Raw genomic sequence first — 27,947 nt, 5'->3', positions numbered from 1 at the left:
CGGGGGCATCAGAACCCAGCACATGGGGGCTTGTCTCCAGCAGCCGAGCCAACTGATGCAGGATTTGGTCTTTTCACGTATGCTGCCTCCAACGTGTCTGCAACGGATTGCTTTATACCATGTCCAATCTCCCCCAAAGTTCAATATTTACACCAGCCTCGGAGGTTCAGCAAGGGTGGGAATTTATATTCAAGTGGCACCAGGCACCAAACAGATACTCCGAAAACGTTTCCTCTTTGAGGGTTTTAAAAACAGCTTTACTGAGGTATAATTTATCTACCAAAAAAATTCACTCATTATAAGTGTACAGTTCCAGAAGCTTCAGTAAATTCATACAGGTGTCCAACCATCACCACGATGCAGCTTCAGAACATTTCCGTCATGCCAAAGTTCTTCATTACCGATGGTGGTCAATCTCCAATTCCATCCCCAGCTCTTCACTGATCTGCTTTCTGCCTCCATAGTTTTGCCTTTTCTACAAAGCACATATTAATGGAATCACAAAATGTGTAGCCTTTTGTGTCTGACTTTTTTTCACTTAGCCTAATGTTTTTGAGGTTCGCTCATGTTGTTACATTATTGTTGGGCAGTAATTGTGCCACATTTTATTTATCCATTTACCTGCTGATGGACATTTGGATTGTTTCCAGTGGGGTATTTTGGTGGTGGTGGGGGTTGGTATCATGAATAACACTGCTATGAGCAATCACATACAAGTCTTGTGTGGACACATTTTCATTTCTCTTGGGTAGATACTGGGGTAGAACCTGGAACTGCTGAGTCACATGTCTGAGTGTATATTTTTTGGAAGTCTGGAAGAAGTGTTAAAGTATAGCCATGTTGCAACCTAATCTTAGAGTTGCAAGAAGGCAGAATAAAGCACAAAGTGCTGCAGTCAAGTGGTGGGAACATGAGCAGAGATGCCTAACTGCATCCAAGAATTCCAATTCTTATAACCCATCACCTCCATCTACTCTTATTCTTTTCAGGGCAACAATCCTTGGTGGCACCAACTAATTTGAAATTTTAATTCATTTATCTGATGTATCACAAAATACGGTTGTTCAAATAAGGAAATTTTTTCAGAGAACAGAAATATTATCTTTCTTATTCAAGTGCTAAAAAATTAGCCATTTCATAGGAATCTTGTACATGTGTATTCCAAAATCCATTTCCTTCCAAAATAGCACGACCTTGATCCTCTTTTTTTTTTTTTTTTTTTTTTTGCAGTACGCGGGCCTCTCACTGTTGTGGCCTCTCCCGTTGCAAAGCACAGGCCCCGGACGCGCAGGCTCAGCGGCCATGGCTCAGGGGCCCAGCCGCTCCACGGCATGTGGGATCTTCCCAGACCGGGGCACGACCCTGTGTCCCCTGCATCGGCAGGCGGACTCTCAACCACTGTGCCACCAGGGAAGCCCAACCTTGATCTTCTTAATGTCTAAGGTTATTACTCCAGAAACACATCATCTTACACAGAGTAATGTCCTCAAGGAAGCCTTGGCCATCTGAATTCTTCTGGACAAACTGAAGACTGCCTATGTTGTCCGGCCCCTTTCTCCAGAGACCAGCAGCCCTGCTGTCTGTTCCGATGTGATTTTGCCTATGTCTGTCACCAGCCTGGACATCAAATTCCAGAATCAGCTCACTCTGAGTGAGGACTAAGAGGTCTAATCCAGGTAACGCTCTTGAATTTCATACTCTGGACTTGACTCCGTGGTCTGGGCTACTCAGGAGACATTTGGAGATGGGTCTCAGTTCCAGTTTGGAAAGCTAAGGGTGACACATACAAAGGATCTCTGTACTACAAATTTGTCTGTTCTCCACCAAAACAAAAGGCTACAAAACTTTCTTCCCACTGAACAAAATGGAAGCACTTACTTATATTCTCATTGGTTATGAGAGGTACAAGAAAAATCATACTTTAAGGAACAGTGTGACAAGAAAATATTTAGGCAAAAAAATCAAAGGGTTTTGGGGATATGCTTCAGAGAAGAAGGAATAAAGGGGTAAAGTAGTGGTTTCCAATCTTTGCTGCATATTGAAATTACCTGGGAATCTTTTGAAAAGCAATGATGCTTGGATCCCACCCCCAAACATTTTTTTTTTTTTTTGGTATGCGGGCCTCTCACTGTTGTGGCCTCTCCCATTGCGGAGCACAGGCTCTGGACGCGCAGGCTCAGCGGCCATGGCTCACGGGCCCAGCCGCTCTGCGGCATGTGGGATCTTCCCGGACCGGGGCACGAACCCGTGTCCCCTGCATCGGCAGGCGGACTCTCAACCACTGCGCCACCAGGGAAGCCCCACCCCAAACATTTTGATTGAATTAGGACAGAGTGCATCTTGGGCATCAGGATTTCTTAAAAGCCCCCAGATGATTCTAATGTACAGCAAAGTGTGGGAACCCGTGGGGTAAAAGTCATCTTGGCTTACACCAAAAGCACACTCAAGTGAAATGTTCAAAAGCCCTGAAAAGGTTCCACTGCCTATCCAAATTATAACCTCCACACCTGGGTGCATAACAGCTTACGTAATTCTCATACCACCTACCTCTCCAGTATTATTTGCCAAACAGGTCCCAGGATGCCCCAACTCGTTGCCTTTGCTGCTGCTGCCTGTCCTGAAATGCCTTTCTTTACCCTCTGCTTACTGTTTCTGGAAACCCTCCAAGGCCTATCTCAAAAGCCACCTCTTCTCAGAAGCCTGTCTGATCTTCTTCTTCTTTTGTTTTTGTTTTTTTCTTTTTTAAGGTTTTTTTGATGTGGACCATTTTTAAAGTCTTTATTGAATCTGTTACAATATTGCTTCTGTTTTATGTTTTGGTTTCTTGGCCAGGAGGCATGTGGGATCTTGGCTCCCCGACAAGGGATCGAAGCCGCACCCCCTGCATTGGAAGGCAAAGTCTTAACCACTGGACTGCCAGGGAAGTCCCCTGTCTGATCTTCTTAATCAGATACCTGACTCTTTTTCATGCCCATGGCATGTGTCTTTTCTTTCCCTGTAGCACTCTGCAAGTTCTGCTCGGCACTGCTGGCATTTATCTATTTATCATCTACCTTTCTTCTCTTCCTCCCTCTGACTCTTCCCTTTTTTTTCTTTTTTTTCAGGTTTGAGCAGAAGACTGTCTCTTTTTACAGCTCATTTTGCATTCTTTTTAAAAATTTATTTATTTTTATTGAAGTATAGTTGACGTACAATATTATATAAGTTGCATGTGTACACACAGTGATTCACAATTTTTAAAGGTTATATTCCATTTATAGTTATAAAATATCGGCTATGTTCCCTGTGTTGTACAATATATCCTTGTAGCTTATTTATTTTACATGTAATAGTTTGTACCTCTTAATCCCCTACTCCTAAATTGCCCCTCCCTCCTTCCCTCTCCCCACTGGTAACCACTAGTTTGTTCTCTGTATCTGTGTGACTCTTCCCTTCTTACAGGAGTGAGGGGAGTAGGCAAAGGGGCTGGACCTAACCCTCTTCCTAAATCTGAGAAATACAGAATTGAGTTGTTGCTACTGGTCACACCTGATACAAAGCCAGCAGGGGTATTCATCACAAGCGAGGATGACCCATACATTTTTGGTCATGGGTGAGGAAGGCAGCTGAGAGAACACAGCTCCCATCAAGAGAGGCAAGGTTCTCAAGCTCTATCTAAAGAGAGAGCCTCCAAACAATGGCAGGCAGGAATCCAAGGCTAGAAGCCCAGCATCCTCAGAGCTACAAGGGCTACTAACCAGCAGCAGGTTCACCATTGCCCTTCCCTGACATCTAAAGTACTATCAGCAGGGCAGGGGCCTGAAGCTTAGCTGAGCTTGGAAGTGGCCCAAACACCTAAGCAATGACATACATCTGTAAGAAGACCCCACTGGGACTTTGGGTTTTACACGTGATTCAGATAATGAGAAATACATCATAAATATTCTTGCAAATAAAAATCACACTTTAATTTTCAGCTACACTCAAGTGCATAATACTTTTAGTTAATACACAACTGAAAGGTAATCACATCATGTAATAATTCCTAATAAAAGTTAATGAAACTCTCCTGTTAGCTTTCCCCTCTATGTATATCACTTGCTCAGCCTGGGAAAAAAAAAAAGAATGTGTATCCTCAAGCAGCAGGAAGACTTGCAGGTACCAATACGCCAAAGCAAAAGTGCTTACCAACACCAGGGTTTCCAGAAACACAAACCTACTTGGAGGAAAAAAAATAAAAGAACTGTGCTAAAATTCATTTTAAAATTTAATACAACCAACAGTAACACCATCACCTCAAATTGGCAGAGCCTCGGTTTGCCATGTCGGTGACCTGGGACACTTGGTCTGGGCACAGTGGCAGCCTACTAGGATTCACCAAAAGAAAGACATTTTTCTAAAGAATCAGTGTTCCCAGCGGGGAGGACAGTGTGTTTTTCAAGGATGGAATGAAGAGCTGCCCTCTCTCTTTAGCTATATCAGATGATGGAATTTTAAGAATTTAAGACTGACCAAGAGTGAGTCTGAGAAAAAGCAGGAAGGCTGTAAGGAAACCCTTATGCGGTAACTTTATCCAGTCGGGGCACATAAATCAGCAAGGACAACCTTTCTCATGACCTTCCCACCTCTTGCTCTCCTAAATTATTTCCCCAAATTCTCTTTAGAAGGAATTAACTCATTAATGGATGTCTCCTTTTATTTCAAAGCATTAGCTTAAAACCAGGCAAGAGCTGTATTTAAAGGGCGGGGGGGTGGTCGGTGAAGAGAAGCATGTATGCAAAGGAACACCTGGGCTAAGTGCTGGAGAGAAATTGCGCGTGCAGGAAGCACCCGCTTTTATTCCTCCTCTGGTGAAAGGCCTCCGGCTAGTTTAAAACCCTTATCACAAAGCAGGTCTCTGCAGAAGGCAAAAATTCTATCAGTAGCACAAATCGTACAAGCTGATCAATAGAAACAATTCTGTGAATCAAGATTTCTTTGTAACAAAATGAACTGTTCATATGCCTCCAAATCTCTGATGTTCTAATACATCTGAAAAGATGGAATGGCTTTTACGTAGCGGACTACAGCACCCTGAGGCAGATAAGGGACCCATAAATGATGATTTCATGGAGAGGTAAGCACTTTAGACCCACTCCCAGTGCTTTTGGCAGCCCCTACTGCAGCCCCATCTGCTGCTTTGCTGGCCACAGTCAGACACGTAACCCTGGATGGGTCACAATCCAGTCCTGAGGATGGAGAATTGTGACTACACGAGACCCTATGTGAGGAGGTGGGTCCTTACTCAGGGCGCCCGGACTGCTGTCATTTTCACTTTTTCTTTTTAATGAGAAAGGGCTCTTCCCTTAGAAACACAGAACTTTAAAATGCAGGCTGCTTACTCTGTGGTGGGAGAATGTCAGCTTGTGAAATTTGGAGCACTTACCCCTCTAGCTGCTCCTCTCCTAGGATCTGGCGAAGGTTCTTCAGGAAGGACAAGGAGACCAAGGCATGGGAGTGGCGGATCTTCACGTAGCCCGTCACGACCTCGATGAGTCCCATGAAGTTCTCCAGTTCCGAAGCGATGTTGTCTACAGTAAGGGGGACCGTGTTACTGAGCATTCACTAAGCGTGAGCAGGGCGGACGCACTTGGTTTCTCGCAAACACATGTGGAGAGCAATTCAGTGCGGGTCTTGTTTTCATGGTGCCACTGAGGTGCTCGGGCTTCACGGGACCCTTGTCCCTTGTCAAAAATGCGTTTCCCTAAGCTTGGCTTTCAACACCCTCGCCTGAGATGGGGCCCCTAAGGCCAGGGAATGGGAGTTTCTAGAAGGCTGGGTACTGCAGCTCCTAGGCTGATTAACAGAATGTAATATCATAAACACCAGACTGCCAATTAGCAAAGGCGGGAACATCTAGGGAACTTCTTTAATATGCTCTGTCAACAGACAGTGCTGCCTCCAAAGTACAAGGGCATGACTAAATAAACAACATTTCCTCAGTCTCATTAGGAACTGCCTTTGCCACATTTCTAGTTCCTAAGATACAGGGATCTATATTTAAAGCTTCCATCTTACTAAGACTGGAAGAAAATGCACCAAAACGTTAACAGTGGTTATCGGCAGGTAATTTTTAAAAATTCATTTCTATGCTTCTACGTTTTCTATAATGCACAGTCATAATTCTCACAGATATAAAATAGTTGGGAACATCGTTGCTAATAGATGTGTAAAAATGACAAGATGTATAAACAGTGTATTTCCTTTAATTTTGTAGCCTATTTTTTTCTCATAGTAAATAAAAGACATAAACTTCAGTTCAACTTATGCCAAAATTGTAACACATACGATAATGAATTGGGTGTGGTTCAACTAACAGAATTTTACTGTGCATGATTTGTGAAGGCTTAGTTAATAAAAGGTTCTATCTTGCTTTCAATTGATAAACATCAAAGAATAAGTGTACTGTCCTCCAGGGTAACACCCTACATTTACGTACAGCTTGATGGTTTTCCAAGAGAAATGAAGGAGAAATTCAAGTTGTAAAGACTAGCGGTTGCCTGCAGTTGATGTTTCAAGGAAAAGATCCTGAATTTTAAATGTGGGGCGGGGGACTTCCCTGGTGGTGCAGTGGTTAAGAATCCACCTGCCAATGCAGGGGACACGGGTTCAAGCCCTGGTCCGGGAAGATCCCATGTGCCACAGAGCAACTAAGCCCGTGCACCACAACTACTGAGCCTGCACTCTAGAGCCCGCGAGCCACAACTACTGAGGCTGCGTGCCATGACTACTGAAGCCCATGTGCCTAGAGCCCACACTCCGCAACAAGAGAAACCACTGCAATGAGAGAAGCCTGCGCACCACAACAAAGGCCCAATGCAGCCAAAACATAAATAAATAAATAAACAAACAAATAAATAAATAAAATTAAAAAAATCCTCACGGTCAAAATCTGAAAGATTTATTTATAAAAATAATAATAAATAAATGGGGGGCAGGACTCATGCCTTCTAGTCAAGGCTGAGGAAGGACCTTTCTAATGAGATGTCTAACCGATTTCCTGTGGTGGCTATAAACTGGAAGGCACATTTCATCATCATGCACAAATATGTACCAATTCCTTCTCAAATTATACTTCTCCATGGATTTAATTCATGGATTAAATTTTTATCTTGAGGATAGGAATATAAGAAAAAAAGAAGGGTTAGCCATTTAAAGGATATGTTCTAGGGAATGAGGAAATCTTTTTTAAAAATTAAGAAATCTAGTAAGTGCAAAAAGAATAAAACTTCAGAATACCATGAAAGTAAGAAAATTCTAGGTGTGTGGAAACAAAGTTATCTCTGTTGTAGAGGAGTGAAAGGTGTTGTGAAAATCAAGGGCTATCCAAAAATTCAAAAGAACTAAGCAGAAAACTTGTTGCTGCCATCTCTAAACCATAAGAATAGAGCTCACTCATTGTACAAATAGTATTAAGGAAAAGTAAATGCACAGAATAAATAGGTCATTTTTGCCCCTCAAGCTATAAAAAAAAAAGAAAAAAACTTCTTCACAAAAGGATTTAGAAAAAAATTCCTTTCAACCTCAACTCCTTCTTATTATATTTCTCCTAGCTTACAAAATTATCAGTACCTTCACCAAGTGGTTCCAGTGGTGGAGAATTTAAGGCACCGTTACTAGAAGCCCCTGTCAATTACAGATCAGAACTGAAAGTATCACCAAATAAGTCAACAGGAAATGCTTCACACAAATGCAATTACCAGGAACGCCATCTACTGCAAATAAGGGGGATTCTGTAGAGGGTGAGATTGAAGCTTTAAATGCATGATGACATACATATACTTTTCTCTCTTTTGGTTCTCAGAAATAAATTTGGAGATCGGCCACTTTTGGACTGAATACAATTTTAAAGTGATATCATTAAACTCTTCCCTTGCTCAGGATCTTCAATATATCCAAGTAACCAAGACTCTTTGGACTTAAAGCTCTGTGGACTTGGCTCCAGCTGGAGACTGCTGAGTCATACCTTTGATCCATCGGTCTCTTCTGGGCTTTGTACGTGTTAGGATGTGTGTATTCTGCATAAGATGTGACTTAAGAAAGATGAGGGATGACCCTCTGAAGAAATAAACGCTGTGCCAATGGCTAAAAATCAGACGGCCTTTCAATCTGTTTTTTATCTTTGAGGGAAACTCAAAGGAGGGGCATTGAGCATGAGGCTTACGCACCATGTTGTTTTTCTAGGCCCATATTTCAGTTGTGAGTCATGGATGAGTAGGAAAAGCATCAACAAAAGAAAACTAAGAGATCTGACCCTCTCTTCCAGGGAGATGGAATACTTACTGCCACGTCGGATATTAATGAGTAGATTGCCCTTGAAGATGGTGCATCCTTGGAGCATCTGAGCAGAAGTGACAGAATCAATGGTCTTTGTCTTTTTTTCTTCCTCACACACTTTGGGACAAGGGCCTTCGCAAGGGATGCAGTACATGCTGTTGAAAATAAACCAACCCAAAACACAGAGAGCTGAGTCTGTCTTCTTGCATTTAAAAAAATCATAAAGATATGCTTTTATTCTAGGTGTCTTTACAGTCCACATTACAAAAAGCAACTGGTGGAAGCATTCAAGTGGTCACACTGTTTCTCATCCCCAAGCCTACCCAGGATAAGCCACTCAAATTGCAACCAAAAGGAGAAACTGCCTACAAAGGAAAAGCATGCTGCCTGTTTCCAGACAAAACACATGATACACCCTTGAGGCATGTGTGTATCATAGGCTGGGAGTGGTGAGCCAGCTGGTCCCATGTGGGAGAAACAGCCTTGCAGAAAGAAAGCACCAGGGGCTCCCAAGAAGAACAGAACTGTTCTCTGATGTTGTAGCCCCTGCTGGCACACCCTGGAGGAGCCACGGGGAGAGTGGACAGGGACAGCAAAGGGACGGCAGAGTCTCTGCCACTAACGGGAATCTAACTCCTGCAGCCAGGGGTCCAGCAAAGTCCAATGAGGGATTCCAAAAGGCATGTGCTATAGCACAGATCCATTATTTTCTTGCTAAAGCACAACTGAAATAATTTCTTGACAGTGTTTAGCAGAAACTTGTAAATTGATCCAAATGTTGTTTTTGCTGCATACACAATAAAAACAAGGAACTTCCATTACTTTGTAATGAGCTCCTATTTCACATGCAATCTTGAACATGCCACAAACCACCAACAGTCAGGGACCAGTGAGTGACACTGGCACTTTTCCTGCTCACCTACCCTTATTTAGTAAACAGTGGACAAAACACTAATCCAGCTGCTGAACCACAGAAAGTTGGGTCAATTTCCAAACAAATAAATGATACAACATTATGGGATGTATGTGTAATAGGACAGTGAATTGGAGAGCCACTATATTTACATGATGGTTCTTGAATGATCGTTCAAACTTCATGAAGTGAAAAACAGTCAAGAAAACAGTGTGGGGCTTCCCTGGTGGCGCAGTGGTTGAGAGTCCGCCTGCCGATGCAGGGGACGCGGGTTCGTGCCCCGGTCCAGGAAGATCCCACATGCCGTGGAGCGGCTGGGCCCGTGGGCCGTGGCCGCTGAGCCTGCGCGTCCGGAGCCTGTGCTCCGCAACGGGAGAGGCCACAACAGTGAGAGGCCCGCGTATCGCAAAAAAAAAAAAAAAAAAAAAAGAAAACAGTGTGAGCTATAGCTCTTAGCATTAAGTACCCCCCACCCTGAACCTTACTGCATATTTAAGGCAAAGATGAAGGGTTTTGTTTAAAAGCTTACAGATAAATAAAATTTCCCTACTGTTTTCTTATTTCATGTTGGGAGAACAGGAGGCAAGGTTTCCAAAGGAACTGGGCCAACCATAGCAACGGAGGTTTCTCCCTTCTCTAACATCACACTCAACATGCTCACTTCTAGAGTAGGTAGCAGCTTTTCTTCAGTACTCTTTGTTGGTCTTTTATTGCTTCTAATTTACCTACAAACCAGATGATGCCCCACCTCCCTTTTAAAAAACTTTTTATTTTGAAATAATTATAGACACACAGAAAGTTGCAAAAGTAGTACAGAAAGGTTCTGCGTACCCTCCACCTGGTTCCCCCAATGGTTGCATCTTACATAATGATAATGCAATATCAACACCAGGAAACTAACACAGGTACAATGCCTGCATATACTTCCATGTCATCTTATCACCTGTGTAATCACCACAACCAGCTAGCCCATCACCACAAACATCTCCCTTGTGCTACCTGTACAGTCACCCTGCCCCCACATCTCTAACTCATGGCAACCACTGATCTATTCTCCATCTCTATTATGTTGCTATTTTGAGAATGTTATATAAATGCAATCATATGGTGTGTGACCTTGTGAGATTGGCTTTTTTCACACAGCATAATGTCCTTGAGATCCATCCATGCTGTGTGTGTTTGAATGGTTTGTTTCTTTATATTGTTGATTGATATTCCATGGTGTGATGGATCATGGTTTACTTAGCCGTTTACCTATTGTGGAGCATCTGTGCTGTTTCCAGTTTTTGGCTGTTACAAATGAAGCTGCTACAAATAACTGTGTACCTAACTGTGTTCCTTTGTGGGAACCTAAGTTTTCATTTCTCTGTGATAATTGTTCAGGAGTGTAACTTCTGGGTTGTAGGTTAAGTGTATGCTTAGTTCCCCCTGACATTTTATTCAAATAGCAATTTCTGAATCAAACACCTTTCTTAAAATGTCTAGGAATCATCCAGCTCTTAAAAAAAATGTTTTTCTAAGAAAGTTGTCTGATTACATGTTGATAGTTTAAGCGTCCTCAAATCCATTCTGGTACAGAGAGGGTATACACAGTATTAAAAAATAAATATTTTAAAGCAAGGGTCAAATAGGCCTTAAAGGCTGAGAGGGGGATTTATTAGTTCTTGATGGCATTTTATTTTAAAGTGTAAAAGGGAGATCTGTAGATTTGAACAGACTGTAAGCATTGGTAGGAAAAATAACAGCTTAATTCTTTGAAGAATGAATTACAGTAGAAGAAACTGTCACAGTGCACAGCACATCCCACTTTGCCTGCTACTCTGGCAGCTGCAGATGACTGAATGCCTCCAGACACCACAGGAAACACACCCGAAAGGCAAAGAAGTTATGACCCAAGGCCATGCACCAGCTGCCTCATCTTGGCCCCCACCCCTGGGGAGGAACTGTGGCTGAGCCTTAACTGGATTCCAGGCACTGCCCAGGGTACTGGCAAAGCCTTTTTAAGTTCTAGGACTGTCAATAAAATGTGAGTAAAATGTGGCAGACTTATTTTGGGTGGAATATGTATACTCTCCAGTTCACTGGCACCCTTGGCACATTTACCGTTTTAAAGTATTTAAAGTAACTTTTACTATAATAACGGTTACAGAAATGATGACAGGTAGAAAGCTCTACATTTAATTTTATGAAATAATGTGAGCTTTACCTCTGATTTGAAGTTAAGCCTATGGAAGGAGCAACATCTCCAAATATTACACCAGAAACAGATTCCCCTTTACCAAGACTTGCTTGATGACGTTTGCAGAAACAGAAGGCAGCAAACAGAAGGGAAGTTACACGTTATACTCAAAATGAATGTTTCCTTTTCCAATGGTATTTTATATTTGTAGAATAGTTTTATTTTGAAGAACCTCGAAACGTAAGGATCCTCTGGTACTAATCATGAAGTAGGCATTTAGTCCATTACAACAGAACTACTCTCTCCTAAGAGTTCTCTACTCTGCTCCAGAGGAGGAAACAGCATCCCCAAATCTCTAGCCTTCTCTTGCTTCCAGGGTTATAGTCCTGTATTTTATAACAATTCCGGCATTGCTTTTTCAAAAACTTAAAACCAATGACAAATTCACAGAAGTCCAGTTGGCATGCACGAGAAGGATGCTGTTTGCCGTAAGAAACTTCTTCGTTTCCCAAGAGAAATCTCAATGTTCAGGAAGCAAAATGAGAGAGACAGAGAAAACTGAGGGAGGGTGAAGGGTGCGTGTGTGTGTAGGAGGTGCTGATGGAACAAACTGCTTGCTCTTAGCGGCAGCTAGTTCAGGCAGGACGGGAGCCAGTGCTAAGAGATTTTGGAGGCCTGCTCACTGCCTTAAGGATGCTGGTGGGCTTGCCGTGTCTCCCTTCCCGCACTCCCAAAGCCTTCACTGGTCTAGTGTTGAGTAGCATTGAGGGTGAGAAAACCTCAACCTACAGTCTCCCCCACCGGCCTGCTGCTGGGGGTGGCAGCCCTGCATGTGCACAGGGGGTCACTGACCTCCGGGGACCTGAGCCCGCAAATCAGGTACTTAATTCCAAACGGCCAGGCACTAGGCTTTCCAGCCAAAAAAACTCCCCGCTGCTCTTAGAGTCATCAGAAGCTGAAGTTATACCAGCCCTCTGCGGTGGCCCCTCTCCCTTAACCTCCCCAGGGTCCCACCCGGATGGAGCCACTGGCAGCACCAACCTTTCTGCCCCCCACAGGCCCCAACACTGACCTCTGGCTGCCGTTGCGGATGAAGCCCGACGGGCACTCCTGCATGCACTCGCCGTCGTGGATCACGAAGCCCTCGGAATCGCTGCTTTCAGCGTTGGGGATGTTGGCGCAGAAGTCACGGTCCACACAGCGCCAGCCCTCGAAGCGGTAGGTGTTGGGCGGGCAGCTGGGCACACAGACACCGGCATAGTAGTAGTGGCGGCAGGCCACGCAGGCCGTGTCGTTGTCGGGTGCGCTGCAGCTGCCTAGGCACTCGGGGTGGCAGCACTCGTGGTTCTCCGTGCACGCCCGCTTCCCGCACACGCTCGGGCACACTGTGGGTGACAGGCAGGGTGTGAGGCTGGCTGAGAGCCAGATCGCTCCACCTGGCACAATCCAACCCACCAACCACAACGCGATCCCCAAATGGAACGTCGCTGGGCGTTGGACTTGAATCAACAGTATTACATATTGAGAATTGCATTAAGGCAGGGAGCAAATACTCTGCGTTTGGAGTCAGGTGAGCAGGGTTTAATATCTAGCCTCTCCTATTTGACTATGTTTGGTCTTGGAGGAGTCCTTACCATCTCTGACCTTGATCCTCTCTTTTCTCATCTACAGAATGGGGTAATAATACCCATCTTGGAAGGTTACCTGTGGCATGCATGACACCGTGGAAGCCCTATGTGGACAATACAGTTTATTATTACCTTAGAAGGCATTATATGTGCTACTTAATCTGCATTTTACATATGTTCCTTATTGAAATATCTTGAAAAGCCTTAGTGTGCAGAAATGCTCATTTATTTTTGAAATGGTTAAACTAGAATATGCTAAAGATGATACCATTCAGGCTGACAAAATAGCTTTAGAAAAGTTTGTGCATGCCTGTATCATATCAAAGGTCTTACGCCAAATAAGCAATGATATCTCAACCTAATATATCACAGAGAAGTCCCCATGTCTGATGGTAATTCTCAAATATAAGAAAGTGGGTGGGCGGGCAGTGTCTCGAGCCCAGAGGACCATAGGATATTACAAACTATCTACTCTGACCCCCCTATGCTAAAGTTAAGTGAAAGCAGTGTCTAAAAACAAGAGATCCACAATTTTTGTCCCAAATAGATGAGCTGGCATTTATTTCCATAACAATGCTGTAAGGATCACACTCTAGGGGCTGTTTGCCTTACTAGCCAGTAAAGTATAAGTCAACAAAATATGAAATCTGGTTTGCATTATATGCTTCCTACTTTTTCCTTGAGTTGGAAAACAACACAAAATTATTTAAATATGTATATTATTGACTCTGACATGCATTATTTAGTGAAGATTCTATTATTTTCTTTATAATAAAAAAAGATGAAAAAATCAGAGATCATAGATAAGAAAATACATAGAACATCTAGTTCGCTTGACCACAACGTCATCTTATCAGTACCTCCATGGAGACCCTCCCAGATCATTTCCTACGCATGTGCATGCACATATAAATATAAATATCTATAAAAAATGATCAAGTCATTCTGAAGGCATTTTTTGGCATAACATACTGTGAATTCGACAATAATTTAACAGCTGCGTTGCATGCCACAACACAGTGTATCGTAAGTTATAATCAGTCTCCTACTATTAGACATTTCATTTATTGCCAACATTTTATTAGTACAATGAGCACTCAATCTTCATGAGAATTCTTAATTATTTCAGTAGAATCAATTTCCAGAGTTAGCCTTGCCGGGTCAAACTGTCCTCTGGGAAGTTGGTACCAATTTACACATCCACCAGCTGCATGGAGGAGTACCCTATTTTACTGCCGAAAGGTGCATTTAAAAACAGGTATCAGAACCTGGACATTCAAATGAATACTATCACATCAGAAGAAACAGACAAATTCTCATGATACTGTCAGGCTTAAAATAATTTTGCAAGTTTCTTCTCTGATCATTATTTTTGGCTGAGACAAATAGGTGGCCTTCCATTATTTATTCTTATCTATTTTGGTAATAAAACCATGATTTTTAATTGGGCATTTTGCCACCCAGCTACATATTATATCTCCCAGCCTCTCTCTGTAGCTAGAAGTGACCTAAGTTCTAGCCAGTGGGACACTAGAAAACTTTTGGGGTGGAACTTCCCAGAAGAGTCCTTAAAACAGAGCGGGTACATCTTTCCTCCTCATTGCTGGCTGGAATGCAGGTGTAATGCCTGAAGCTCAAGCAGCCATCTTGGGCCATGAGGTGACACATTAAGAACAGTGGAGGGCTTCCCTGATGGTACAGTGGTTGAGAGTCTGCCTGCTGATGCAGGGGACAGGGGTTCCTGCCCCGGTGCGGGAGGATCCCACATGCCGCAGAGCGGCTGGGCCCGTGAGCCATTGCCGCAGACCCTGCATGTCCGAAGCCTGTGTTCCGCAACGGGAGAGGCCACAACAGTGAGAGGTCCGCGTACCGCAAAAAAAAAAAAAAAAAAAAAAAGGAGGGGCTTCCCTGGTGGTGCAGTGGTTAAGAATCCGCCTGCCAATGCAGGGGACACGGGTTCGAGCCCTGGTCCGGGAAGATCCCACATGCCGTGGAGCAACTAAGCCCGTGCGCCACAACTACCGAGCCCGCGAGCCACAATGACTGAGCCCGTGTACCACAACTACTGAAGCTCACGCGCCTAGAGCCCATGCTCCGCAACGAGAAGCCACCACAATGATAAGCCCACGCACCACAACAAAGAGTAGCCCCCACTTGCTGCAACTAGAGAAAGCTCACATGCAGCAACGAAGACCCAAAGCAGCCATAAATAAATAAATAAATAAAATAAAATAAAATAAAACAACTCATTAAAATCTATTAAAAAAGAACAGTGGAGCATGATAAAAGGAACTTGGTCCTTCATGACTGTGTAGCCAGTAGGCTAACCCTGGATTGCTTACCTCTAGATTTCTTTACATGAATAAGAAATAAACTTGTGTCTTGTTTAAGCACCTGCTATTTGTTAGATGCAACTGAACGAATCCCAACTGAGAAGTGTCTTCAGAGCCAATGTATAATATAAGCAAAGAAGAAGACTGTTCCTGTTGGTCTATGTCATTTTTGTTTACCAGAATTGCCTCTCAATGACTTCTGCCTGTTTCCAGAAACTAATCTACCCAACAGATTACAAGGAGTAAAGATCTCTAGTCACACCAGAAAGGTACGTTGTTGTAGGAGCTCCTAAAATGTTGGGATACATATACAGTCTACCAAGGGGATCATCTTGAAGTTGATAACACCAATTTGAATGTACAAGCTTAGTGTATTTGCAGTAAATGCACACACACACACCACACACACTTTACTCTCAAATCTCACACTTAATCTAATAATCACATAGATTAAATGACTACTTAAGTTCAAATATATCCATTACAGAAGTAACTTCAATGCCCAAGATCTAAAGAAACAATAAAATTGCAAACCCTAAGTTCAAGTTTTTAAACTAAAAACAAGAGAACTTAAGTCTGCCTATCCTTCATTCAATCACCCACTTAGCAACTATTTATTGAATGTGCGCTGCACCTGTATGCCAGACCCTGTTCTTAAGAGATGGACAATACACCAGGTAAGAAGAGGAGTGTGTACAGCCTGCCCTGGGCACCTGGGTTCCCGGGAAGGCTTCACAGAGGCGTGGAGGCTGGAACTGAAAACTGAAAGCTGAGGAGGATAAGAATAACACAGATGAAATCGCATGTAAATGTGTGTAAAAGCAACTGAGTTGCTGTGGTGGGAGAACTGGGTGCTCGTGAAGATGGCAGGGGTCCAGTAACAGGTGATGCTGGGAGAGAGGACGGGGGCAGCTCAAAGAAGCATTGTAGGCCTGTCTGAGGGGTTTCGGCTCTTTGGTGGACAATGGGCATCACTGAAGCTTTTGGGCAGGAGAGCAATGTGGTCTAATTTTCATATTAGAAAGGTCATCTGGCAGCAACACAGAGGGTTATGATGACCAGAGAGGGCAGAGCTAAAAGAAGAGGGATGAAGCCAGAGGAGAAATGTTATGTTGTCCCTACAAAGTTCATGTTATATAATAGATCTGTGAGGTTCACATAGTTAAAATGAAACTAGATGTAGAAACCATGCTCACGGTGTCACAGCACAAACCTGCCGACTGAGCACACACCCCATTCAGAGCACTGAAGTCCCGGGAGCTGCTCATCAGCCATCAGCCGCCACCAGGCTTTGTGTTTAGAGGAAGGAAAATTGATTAAGAATCTTACGATCATCATCAGAGACTAACTGGGAACAATATCTACTTGTAAAACCCTTCTTTCCTTGCTTACAATTTAAATAAAATGCTATATAAAATGACGAGTAGCAGACATCAATATTAAAAAGCTATTAATGTAGTATGAAAAACTAAGAGCATTTAAAAGAATAGAAAAATGCCCCTGTGCGCTTGCTTAGACTCAAACATAAATGTTGGGCATTTCCAGTAGGAGAAAGAAAAAAAAAAAAACCTGACAAAGTATCTGTAGATATGTTTTGCATTCCATTCCCCATTCCACTGAAACAGCATCTCTGGGCAGTGGTCCATTGCAAACCGCCCCCCCCGCCCCGCCCCCTCCCGAGGTGCATTACTAGAACTGCACGGTCAGTCAGTTCTTGCAACAAGCAGCACACAGGTTAGGGAATTAGGGTTCTGTTTCAGCAATGGGAGCTACTTCAGAAGGAATTTCAGTAAAGCTTAAATTAAGTAAAATCCTATTCTTTAAAGATGGAACAATTCCTCTTAAAGGGATCACAAATCAAGATCACAAATCTTCTACATCACATGATGCAACTGTGCACAAACATGTATCAAATGCTTTTGGGGAATAAAAAAAGGGGTGTGATGGGAAGAGGGAGAGAAAGGTGACTATTTGCTGGAGGACAAACCCCAGGAATGGAAGCCAGTGTTCCCCTGGCTGCAGCACCACCTGAGAGGAGTCTGGGAGGGAGGCAGGGGAGCCGGCGGAAGTTCAGGATTAGAGAGTCCTGGAGCCAGCCCCAGAAGCCCGCTGTAAATTTTGCCTCATCTCAATGTATATAAATATTATTAGTGTTCAGGACTATTAAGGGATTTCTTGAAAAGCCCCGGGCAGTGTGTCTCGCCAGCAGATGGATGGCTGCTTCACATGAGTGCCAAAACTTAAAATTTAGTACAGTTACCAAATTTCCAATTACAGAGCTAAGGGAGAAAGGAAGGGAACTTCTTCCCTGGCTTCCGTGAATAAGGAGCACACCTAGCATGATGAAAGGCATTTCTACTTTTAAAAATAAAAGGAAAATGGAAGGTGCTATAAATGAACAAATACACAGCGGGGAAAGCAAATTGATTTTGCCCATGAGATCTTTCTATTCATTGGAATTTTTACAATGACCAACAATAACAACAAACGCCTATGTAAACTGTTGGAAAAGCTAATGACAGGTCCCACATCTACAGTAAAAGGATTTGTTCAGGGCCACAATCCCATAAAAATGAGGCACTGCATTTAAAAGCTCATTTTCTTCATTTTGGGGGACAGCAAAAAAAGTCACATACATCAACCTTTAACTCTCTTCCTCCTTCCCTGAGTTCTTATATTTATTAAATTCTTTCTAGGGATTTTAAAAACCTTTCTTTCTGTACTTGCCAATAAGCTCTTTAACAATCTTTACCTCAGAGAAACTATTTTTAAAAGCATATTTTGGAAGAGAAGATGGAGAACTCATCCTCTTCACATGGAACAAAAAATTGAAAAGGGGCCACTTAGCCACACAACTTCAAAAAACACATTCTATACCAAATAATTTCTTTTTTTAAAAAAACATCTTTATTGGAGTACAATTGCTTTACATTGTTTTGTTAGTTTCTGCTGTATAACAAAGTGAATCAGCTATACGTATACATATATCCCCATATCTCCTCCCTCTTGCATCTCCCTCCCACCCTCCCTTACCCCACCCCTCTAGGTGGTCACAAAGCACTGAGCTGATCTCTCTGTGCTATGCGGCTGCTTCCCACTAGCTATCTATTTTACATATCCCAAATAATTTCTAAAGGATAGAACCAGTTCATGGATGTTGAAATAAGGTCAAGTTTCTGAATCAAAATACAGACTGGTATAGGGTCCTCTCAGGTATTTCTGGGTATCCTAAGGGACACACCACTGTTCCATATAAAAAGAGGGTGCCTTTCCTAAGAGACAGGCGTCACTATGCATTAAGGTCAACTGCCGCTAACTCCAGGAAAGCACACTTTGACTTCCCAAGTACATCAGAGAGACATGTGGTCCAGAGAGATTTTGTGGTTTTCTTGCCCAGCCAGGAGAGAAACTGATTCCATCAGACACTGTGGGGTGTGGGGAAGGAGAGGGGAGGGAAACCCCAGCTGGGTCAACTGAACTCACAGCAGCCCCCCACTCCCCAAGCACAGCCAGAAATCTACCCAAGGCTGTCGCCATTCTCCTCCAGAGAGCACTGAGCCACAGCTAAGGATGAGAAAGCCTCCTTTGACTATTAAATACATCAGCCAGGCCCTAGGCCCAGTGCTGCAGGCTCAGCAGGTAAGACAGCCCAGCCCCTGAGGATAAGCAGTGGGAATATGAGAGGGGCAAGCAAAGGGCCAGTAAGGAGGGCTTCCCAGGGGAAGGGACCACCAGGACCCGGCTTGAAAGGCCAGTAGGAGCTAGCAGGTGCATGGGGGTGATGGCAGGGCTGACGGGGAGCGAGGGTCAGAGAACCAGACTCGGCATGACTGCAGGACCCAGGCTTTGGGACCTGGGTGGGTGGGGGAGATTGGGAGGAAAGATGGGGAGACGGAGGCAGAGAGCCACAAGAAGGGCCTTTCAACCCATGGATAGGAGTTTGGCACATTCTTAATAGAAAAGAGATGCTGTTTGAGGATTTTAAACAGGGAGTCACATGAGCAGATATGCATTTTAGAAGGCTCACTCCGGCTGCTAAGTGGAAAAGAGAATGGAAGGACGACCCGCAGGGCCACCACGGTCGCCATCTCTGCGAGCACCAACAGCGGCCCAGACTAAGGGGGCAGCAGCACAGATGGGGAAAAGCAGGCAGATTAATGTGGTGAATTACTTTTCTTTTTCCCCCAGCAGGGGTAGAGAGAGATTGGTTCTGTTCGGGATGTGCTGTTTTCTGCACACGTCCAGATGGAAATGCCTGGCATGCGGCTGCATGGATGTAACATCATGGGGTGTGGTCAGCAGAAAGATGCAGAGGAGACCGGGAGGGAGGGACATCTGAGGAGCGCCAACAGGACCCAGGACAGAATCCCCAGGCTACCACCACCCATGGGGGCCCGGCAGCACCCACTAGAGTCTCTGCTCCTTTCATATACCTCCACTCTTTTAAAATAACCCACTCAAGTGGATTTCCATATATTCACCTGTGAATTCTGGGTCCCATGTTGCTACCCCTCCCTGCCGCCCTCCTTGACAGACAAAGTTCAGGTTTAAGTAATGATAATAATATATTTATGGAATTCTTCTTATAAGCCACACAAACATCAGACCAAGGACCTAAAGAGGAGGTTGGCTCCCACTGCTTTCTCTTTGTTAATCAAATCAACCAGTGCTGAAAGAGAGCCTTACCTTCAGGGCTGCTTCTGAAGCCTGCAGGCCCTGCTCCTTTTGGAGCTCCACGCTGGTCCTTTTGGCAAAGAAGGTGGGTGAACCACCTTGGTTGGATGTTCCATTTGGACAGAAAGGGTATCCCATCTCCAGGAGCCATGATGGACTGCAGAGAGGTCAGGGAAAACCCACCTCAGGCCAGGGAGCCCATGGCCTTTCATCCTGTGAAATAATCTTCGATCTCTCCTGCCTTTTGACCTCATGCACACACATTCCTCCTGACCCATCACTCCAAGCGGAGACACCCATCAAAGGGGCAGACAGGTGAGGAGCAGCGAGGCTTCTCAGGCTCAGGGAGAAGCTACATTTCACCCCAGTGTATTAGTCTGTAGTTCTCTAAATATGTCAGCTAGGATGGAAAAGCACGGTTACACGAAAATGCTTAGACCCATGAAATAAAAGGAAAATAAACCTGGCACAACTGTGTGTGAGCTCCACTCACACGCGTATGTATGAATGTGTATATATATTTATAAAACGTACATATATATAATGAGTAAAGCACAATTTTCTCAAAAAGAAGACAAGAAGAATCTGTCAAGTTTCTTGACATCTTGAGAAACCGCTACTGTAAAACTCCAGAGAACCACTGCCTAGAAATCCAGGTGGAGTTTCCAACAACTTCAAGTGGCTTCTGCCTGTAAAACTATAGCCATTAAGCCGAATTTAGTGGTAACCCTGGTGTCTTAAACATTCAGAAAGGAAAGTTGCATCTGCAACAACATTTCTCTTTTCAAAGCCAAAAGAAACCACCTCCTGTGTAGGAGAAAACATTCTATTAATACCACAGTAGTGGCCAGACTAAGCGACAATATAACAGTTAGAACCTGAAGATACTTCAGTTTCTCTGTTCAAAGCAGAAAGGGTTAGTGCCAGCAACAGAGTTTGGGGAAGGCACCCAGGGGCACGCAGAAAGGTCCCAGAACAGAGCTCTCGGTGAGCCTGGAGAGGCTGGTTAGTAAAAGGCGGGCCACGGTTCCTGAACCTATTAATGTAGTGAGCCTGAAAGCGCTCATTTTCTCCCAAGACTAGAGTATACGGACGAGTTCCTCCTTGCAATCCTTGAAGGGGTTTCCAAGACTCAGTTTTGAGTCAGCTTCCTTCCTAAGAGGAAGGGTCCTGACACAAGAATGTGTCAGCAGATGGACTTTCTGCAATACTGGGGTACGTAGAGGGGGCAGGAGTGAGATACTTTCCCTCCTCATCACTCGCCTCCCGTCACCTGTCTTCTCCAACCTTCACATTCTTTCGAGGGGCTGTGGGGTGGCAGGGACACTTCAGAACTTGCAGGAGCAGAGACCCTCTTGCAAGAAGCTCCCAGGGCCCTTAGATCTGCCCCAGTTCAAATGCGACCAGGACTTCTGCAGCCATGTTCTGCCTTTCATCGAACCCTGGATCCTTAGAGTTGAAAGGAAGTTAAGAGGTCATCATCCCGTGCCTGTCTGAGGTGCTGCTCTTCAAAAACCTAGGTGAGCCTTAAAGCAATGTTGAAGGGAGCTCTTTCTCTTAGAGAAAGTGCTACTGCCGGATGGCACCCATTTTGACCAAGTTCCTCCTTACCCCCACTCAGAATGGTGCTCTCCCCAGGCCTCGTTCAGGTGTCCGATACTCAGGGGAGGTGGATGGTTTCTTGCACACGTCAGACTTCCAACTGCTCAGACTCAAAATTCCAAGATGGTGGGCTTCCCTGGTGGCGCAGTGGTTGAGAGTCCGCCTGCCGATGCAGGGGACACGGGTTCGTGCCCCGGTCCGGGAGGATCCCACATGCCGCGGAGCGGCTGGGCCCGTGAGCCATGGCCGCTGAGCCTGCGCGTCCAGAGCCTGTGCTCCGCCACGGGAGAGGCCACAACAGTGAGAGGCCCGTGTACCGCAAAAAAAAAAATCCAAGATGGTGATCCCTGCCTCCTTCTTAAGGCAATACTCAAGCCACCGCTCATGCAACGTATATGAACATCACTGCTCCTTACCTGTCCCCAATCTACCATAACACTGCAGAAGTAGTCTCCACGGTGTGGAATACGAGGATACTGAGACCAGTGGCGGTCTTCCATGACCAAGGCAGCACGCTCAGGGGCTCTCTGTATGACCTTCGAGATAATTCCCACTGTCACACTGAGCTAGCTCATTCCGACCTTCTAATCACCTAACATTCCTGTCCTCCTTTCACAATAACTGCTGGAGTCTCTCCTTCTGGAATGCAATTTGAGTCTAAATACAGGACTCAATCTTATATCTATTGTTTAACTTAATGTTAACAATTATATGGGGTCAGTATCATTATCCTCATTTGTAGATGCCCACATGGAGGCACAGAGATTTAATAACTGTCCAGGGCTATTAATTGTTCAAGTGAATAACTGTTAAGCTGTAAACCTGGGCTTCAAACCCAGATCTATCTGACTGGGTCACAGGCTCTTCCCCTGCTCTGCTCCATGGTGGCATGATGTTTTAGCCAGGCTCTGCTGCCCAAAAGCAAAGGGCTAGGGAGTTCTTCTCATGCCACTTTTCTCTGTAAGCCTGTATCCATCAGGAAAAAATAAATCACCAGTTCCAACATCCTTTTCTTCTCCCTGAGGTAAACCACTTAGTCTGGAGGAAGGACAAAACTCATAAAACATGATGCTCTGGAAAAGGGTAAAGCGTCAAGGTGATATTAAGGAGATCGCATGTACCCACTAAGCTTTCTTTATTTATTGAGTTACAGCAAATAGAACCCTCAAGGACATTCTTCCAGCAAGGCTGGGCCCTGTCAAGTTTATCAGCAACGGTCACCGCTTAGTTGCAATAGTGAAGCAGCAGCTCGTGTCGTGGAAGACACTTAGGGTGCATTCTGTGGGGCAAAGGCAACTATATATAAGTGACTGTGCTATCAGGAGCCAGACCAGCCAGACCCAGGGAGACTCAATGACCCACAGAACCCTTTTCACCCAAACAAGTCTTACTCATGAGATTAGATAAACCAGAGTTCATTCTCTTCACCAATTCCTATGTCTCAGCAAGACTGCAACCTTGGTCATGAAGGAGAAGAAAAAACAGTTCTGTGCCTTCCCCTTGGTTCGGCACATAAACAAGTATAATCTAGGCTCACAGAAATAGCCAAGTTCCAAGTAGATCCCTACTGACTTGTATACAAGGTGCACAAGATAAGCTACGACGTTTGGGGAAACGTTTCATACTGGCTACTAAAGGCACCTGTGAAGATTTCATTAATGAGCAAAAGAAATGATCGCCTACAGAAAGTACCCATTGGGTCACTGAAGTCTCCAGGATCTAATAAGCAGTGCTGGACAGACTATTGAGAAAACAGAAGAAAAAGAAAAAAGGCAACTAAGAAACCAGGAGGAAAGTTATACAGGACACCATTATTAAATAAAAATGTCAATAGCTAATTAGTAAGAGTAAAGAAAGAGCAGCCATCAATGCCAAGACTCAGTGCAGGATTACAATTAACACCAAAAACTAAGTGAAAAGCAGAGGGCAGTCCAGGAACCTTCCTTTGGCTAAGCTGCTGGTTTTGGTTACTGTGGGTGTTGTGATTTTTTTCTTCCTTCACAATTTTTATAGCAGCTTTACTGAGATATAACTCATACACAATTTCACCCATTTAAAGTGTACAAATTGAAGGCTTTTAACATATTCACCAAGTTGTGCAAACATCACCCCAAAGAGAAACTGTTTACCCATTAGCCACTTCCCTCACGCCCCTTCCCCTCTCAGCCCCAGGCAATCAGTAATCTACTTTCTGTCTCTACAGATTTGCCTCTTCTGGACACGTCATACAAATGGAATCATACACGACGTGACCCTTCCTTCACTTGGCATAACGTTTTCAAGGTTCATCCATGTTGTGGCGTGTGTCAGTACTTCATTCCCCTTTATTTACTTCCATAAATTTAGACTTTATGTTCCACAAGTGGCCACATTAGCCCTGAAGTCCTTCTATTCACGTGTAGTGACAAAATCACAGGCACATCAGTCAGAAGTTGATGCAAAGGTCCATTTGGACTCCCAGATCTATTCACGGTCTGGATTTATTTTAAAGGAAGAAAGACTTGAACCTGTCAAACTGACTAAATTGTGTCATCCTCCGGTACTAGGAAAAAAGAGGAAAAGCCACCTAGTCTGTGGAGGAAAGTTCCCCAAGTCGGTGACCCTCCTACCTGCTATGCCTGATGGAGTATGAAATATTCTAATGATCTTAATCTCTACAGAAGGGCCTGGCAAATGAAGTTGATGCTGCATCGCAGAAGGGCCTCTGTAGATGGGGGTGAGGGAAAAGGAAAGGAATAAAGTCAGATATTAAGAGGGGAGGGAGGACTTGACTTCCCACTCCTTTTAATGTTTATAAAACAGAATATTCTTTTTAGAAAATCAAACCATCCTAATGTACTTTAAAATCAACGAGATTCTTTCTTCTAAACTCATATTCAAAGCCTATATAAAATTTTTAGAAATACAGACTTCTAATGGGAGGAAAATCAAAGAAAGAGGGTGGGGGGCACTCCAGGCGTCCAGGCAGGACCCACCCCTGCTCTGGGAGCTGTGCCCGCTTCTCCACATAGGAGCACACAGAGTGTCTCCCACACACAACTCACATCCCCTCCTCCACCTTTTTTTGAATCTTTCTCAAAAAAGAAGAAGAGAGACATCACCGCACAATGGGTGATTCTTCTGAAACTCTTCCCCAGTTCTGTGACCACCGGGCATGAGCACATAAGGACAGCAATCACTTACTACTGGCTGTCACAGATGCTTAAATGGACAGGGTGGAAAAAATATTCTTTTCACACACTTAAAAATTACTCCAAGTTATTTTAAATTTGGAACTGTTTGTATATTCCTTATAAGTTTATAAAACTCACACTGTCCCTTCATGACTAACTGAAGAGGAATTGAGAGAGTATTCTATATTTATAACTTGTCTGCTTGTTCATGCTCACAGCCCTATTTCCACTCTCTGTTACTGTACACAGAGTTATGAGAGGTATTGTGGGCTCCTAAACTTTGCTGATTTCCAAACAAGGCAGGCCTGTGTCCCGTAGGGACAAATTGGGGGCTGTTTCGTCCAAGTGGAGACCAAGCTCAGAGGGAGAGGCCTCCAGCTTTGTGGTTTTGGCTGCATCTCTTAAAACCGGTGTTAGGGCCCATTTCTGGGCAATTACACGCCTTGCTGGTGTTGACCAGTATCATTGCTACTGATAGTCTGCCTACCACACATGGCCGTGAGGAGCTCCATGCTATATGGCTGTGGCTACACACTTCCCTTCTGCCTATTTATTTTGGTAGATCTTGTTAGTCCAAAGGGTGCAATGCTTCAACAACACATGCAAAAGCCCCTTTCCACATACATAAATATTTATGTCAACATAATTTAAATGTATCAAATGAAGGCAGCCACTCGCAGGGAAACTACTATTTAGAAACCAGCAATGTTATGGATAAAATTTTGTCGAAAACAACAGAACCATTTACCAGGAGACAGTGATAAAAGAATGAGCTCTCTACGGAGGTGGATTTCTACAGTATGTGTGGAATCTAGATTTGTACATGCACACCTGTACACGTAGATGAATTGTGGTGCAGTCTCTTCACAAGTGTTGAACAAACTCCTCCAAAGCTGCCTCCTTGGGAGGATACACACCTGGCCAATGACCTCACAATTTTGCAAAGCCCCTTCAGAAACCTCTTTTGAAAAAAAAAAAAAAGCTTCTGGAGACCATAGTACTTTCTTTGCTACAGCCTCTATGGGGGTACACCTTCGTAAAAAGGGGAAAATGGCCCCTGATTGCATTTTTTTCTTTCTTTCTTAATGTCAGAAGGGGAAATAGGTATCTCATCTCAGTTCTGTGGCTGCTAGTAAAGTTGGGTCCCTTAGGTCACCTGGATTCCCGCCCCCCGCCCCCCGCCGCTGCCATTTCTCTGCCATTGCAGTACCTCTTGAATGAACTGTCTCTTGATGTCTTTGGTCCATTTTCTTCTTGGGAGCTTAAGTTTTGACCATATATTTACATTTGTTTGAGCCCTTAAAGATGTCTATGCTTTTTAAACATAGCATTGTGCCTTGCAAAATTTTTTTAGGTGACTAGAGAGAAAAATGCCTGCCCAGCCCTCCCCCGCTCCTTCTGTAATTAAATCTACCCAAGGAGCATGAATAGCAACCACTACAGATCACAACCTTCGAGTGATTTATTACCCTCCAGCCTCTCTGGTCGTTTTTCCTTTGATCTTGTTACTTCCTGATGGCACACTTTTGGACTTGTAAACATATATTTCAGAGTATATGCTATGCTAGAATGCCACATTATTCTTTTCCGTTATCTAATCTGATTGCTGGCCCCATTTCCTGAAGTTAAATTATTTTTACTACTGTGGAGAAACCACAAAAGATCCACTAGACTTTCAAAGTACAGTAGACTCTGTTATAGGGAGAGAAGGGGGAACAAGGTATCCCAGATAATCGTACATTCTGGTTAACAGAATTACCACACGAACCTTATGAGAATCAGTTTTTGGAGAACTGGACCATAGAACACCTACACCCCCAAATTCACGGAACTTACATTTAATCTATTTCAGGATTCCAAAGTGCCTCGGAAAAGCACACAAATGTAAAATGTTGGAATGTCCTTGCAAAGATTACTATTAAACAGAACAAAACAAAACTTGCTGTTCTCACAGAATTCTGTTGGTTCGTATTTATATTTTGTTTAGTTTTTATTTTGTGGGTGGTGGAGGCAGTGGTGGGGCAGCACATTTGATAAAAATGTTATGAACCTTGCCAGAGTGCATGCAAAGTGCTAAAATTCCATCTTCACAATCAATCATGTTGGAAACTATCATTTCCTCCATTTCAACCAAGAAAAACCTGGATTCAATACTTCAGAAAGGGTGACTGAAGGAGTCCAAAGTTTAAGACTCCTCCCAATTTTTTAAACGCTGAGAGTTGAATTTTTTGGTTTTTGGTCTTTTTTGTAAATAACGGGTAAAACTGAGTTCAACTTAAGTGCCAACACAGGTATCTCCTGCGTAAAATGCTAGTTGAAAGAGTATTTCAGTATTTCAGCCCACTAGAGTTGGGCTCACAGGTAGGTACCTTCTGCCTGTTCCAGTTAATGAAAAAACATCTGAGAGTGAATTTTTATTTGCTCTCTGAACTATTAAATATCTAGTATCAAAGACAACCCTCAGAATAGGAGAAAATATTTGCAAATGAAGCAACTGACAAAGGATTAATCTCCAAAATATACAAGCAGCTCATGCAGCTCAATATCAAAAAAACAAACATCCCAATCCAAAAATGGGCAGAAGACCTAAATAGACATTTCTCCAAAGAAGATATACACATTGCCAACAAACACATGAAAGGATGCTCAACATCACTAATCATTAGAGAAATGCAAATCAAAACTACAATGAGGTATCACCTCACACCAGTCAGAATGGCCATCATCAAAAAATCTACAAATAATAAATGCTGGAGAGGGTGTGGAGAAAAGGGAACCCTCTTGCACTGTTGGTGGGAATGTAAATTGATATAGCCACTATGGAGAATAGTATGGAGGTTCCTTAAAAAACTAAAAATAGAACTACCGTATGACCCAGCAATCCCACTACTGGGCATATACCCTGAGAAAACCATAATTCAAAAAGAGTCATGTACCACAACGTTCATTGCAGCTCTATTTACAATAGCCAGGACATGGAAGCAACCTAAGTGTCCATCGACAGATGAATGGATAAAGAAGATGTGGTACATATTTACAATGGAATATTACTCAGCCATAAAAGGAAATGAAATTGAGTTATTTGTAGTGAGGTGGATGGACCTAGAGTCTGTCATACAGAGTGAAGTAAGTCAGAAAGAGAAAAACAAA

General features: G+C 43.7%; 1 protein-coding gene across 1 annotated transcript in view; it reads right to left on the bottom strand.

Annotated features, from left to right (window-relative positions):
• The window catches only part of IGF1R (insulin like growth factor 1 receptor), a 319,543-nt gene that overhangs the window by 47,619 nt on the left and 243,977 nt on the right, over positions 1-27,947 (bottom strand). Inside the window, exons 3-5 of the mRNA XM_079698796.1 lie at positions 12,460-12,772; positions 8,302-8,450; positions 5,405-5,549 (exon numbers count right to left, since the gene is read on the bottom strand). Of these exons, the coding sequence (XP_079554922.1) occupies positions 5,405-5,549; positions 8,302-8,450; positions 12,460-12,772 (607 nt within the window). The remainder of the gene's footprint in view (positions 1-5,404; positions 5,550-8,301; positions 8,451-12,459; positions 12,773-27,947) is intronic.

This window comes from Hyperoodon ampullatus, assembly GCF_949752795.1.
Source record: "Hyperoodon ampullatus genome assembly, chromosome: 3".
Classification (NCBI taxonomy): Eukaryota; Metazoa; Chordata; class Mammalia; order Artiodactyla; family Ziphiidae; genus Hyperoodon; species Hyperoodon ampullatus.
Note: the sequence above shows the minus strand (reverse complement) of the source record. Positions and strands in the feature narration are given on the sequence as shown.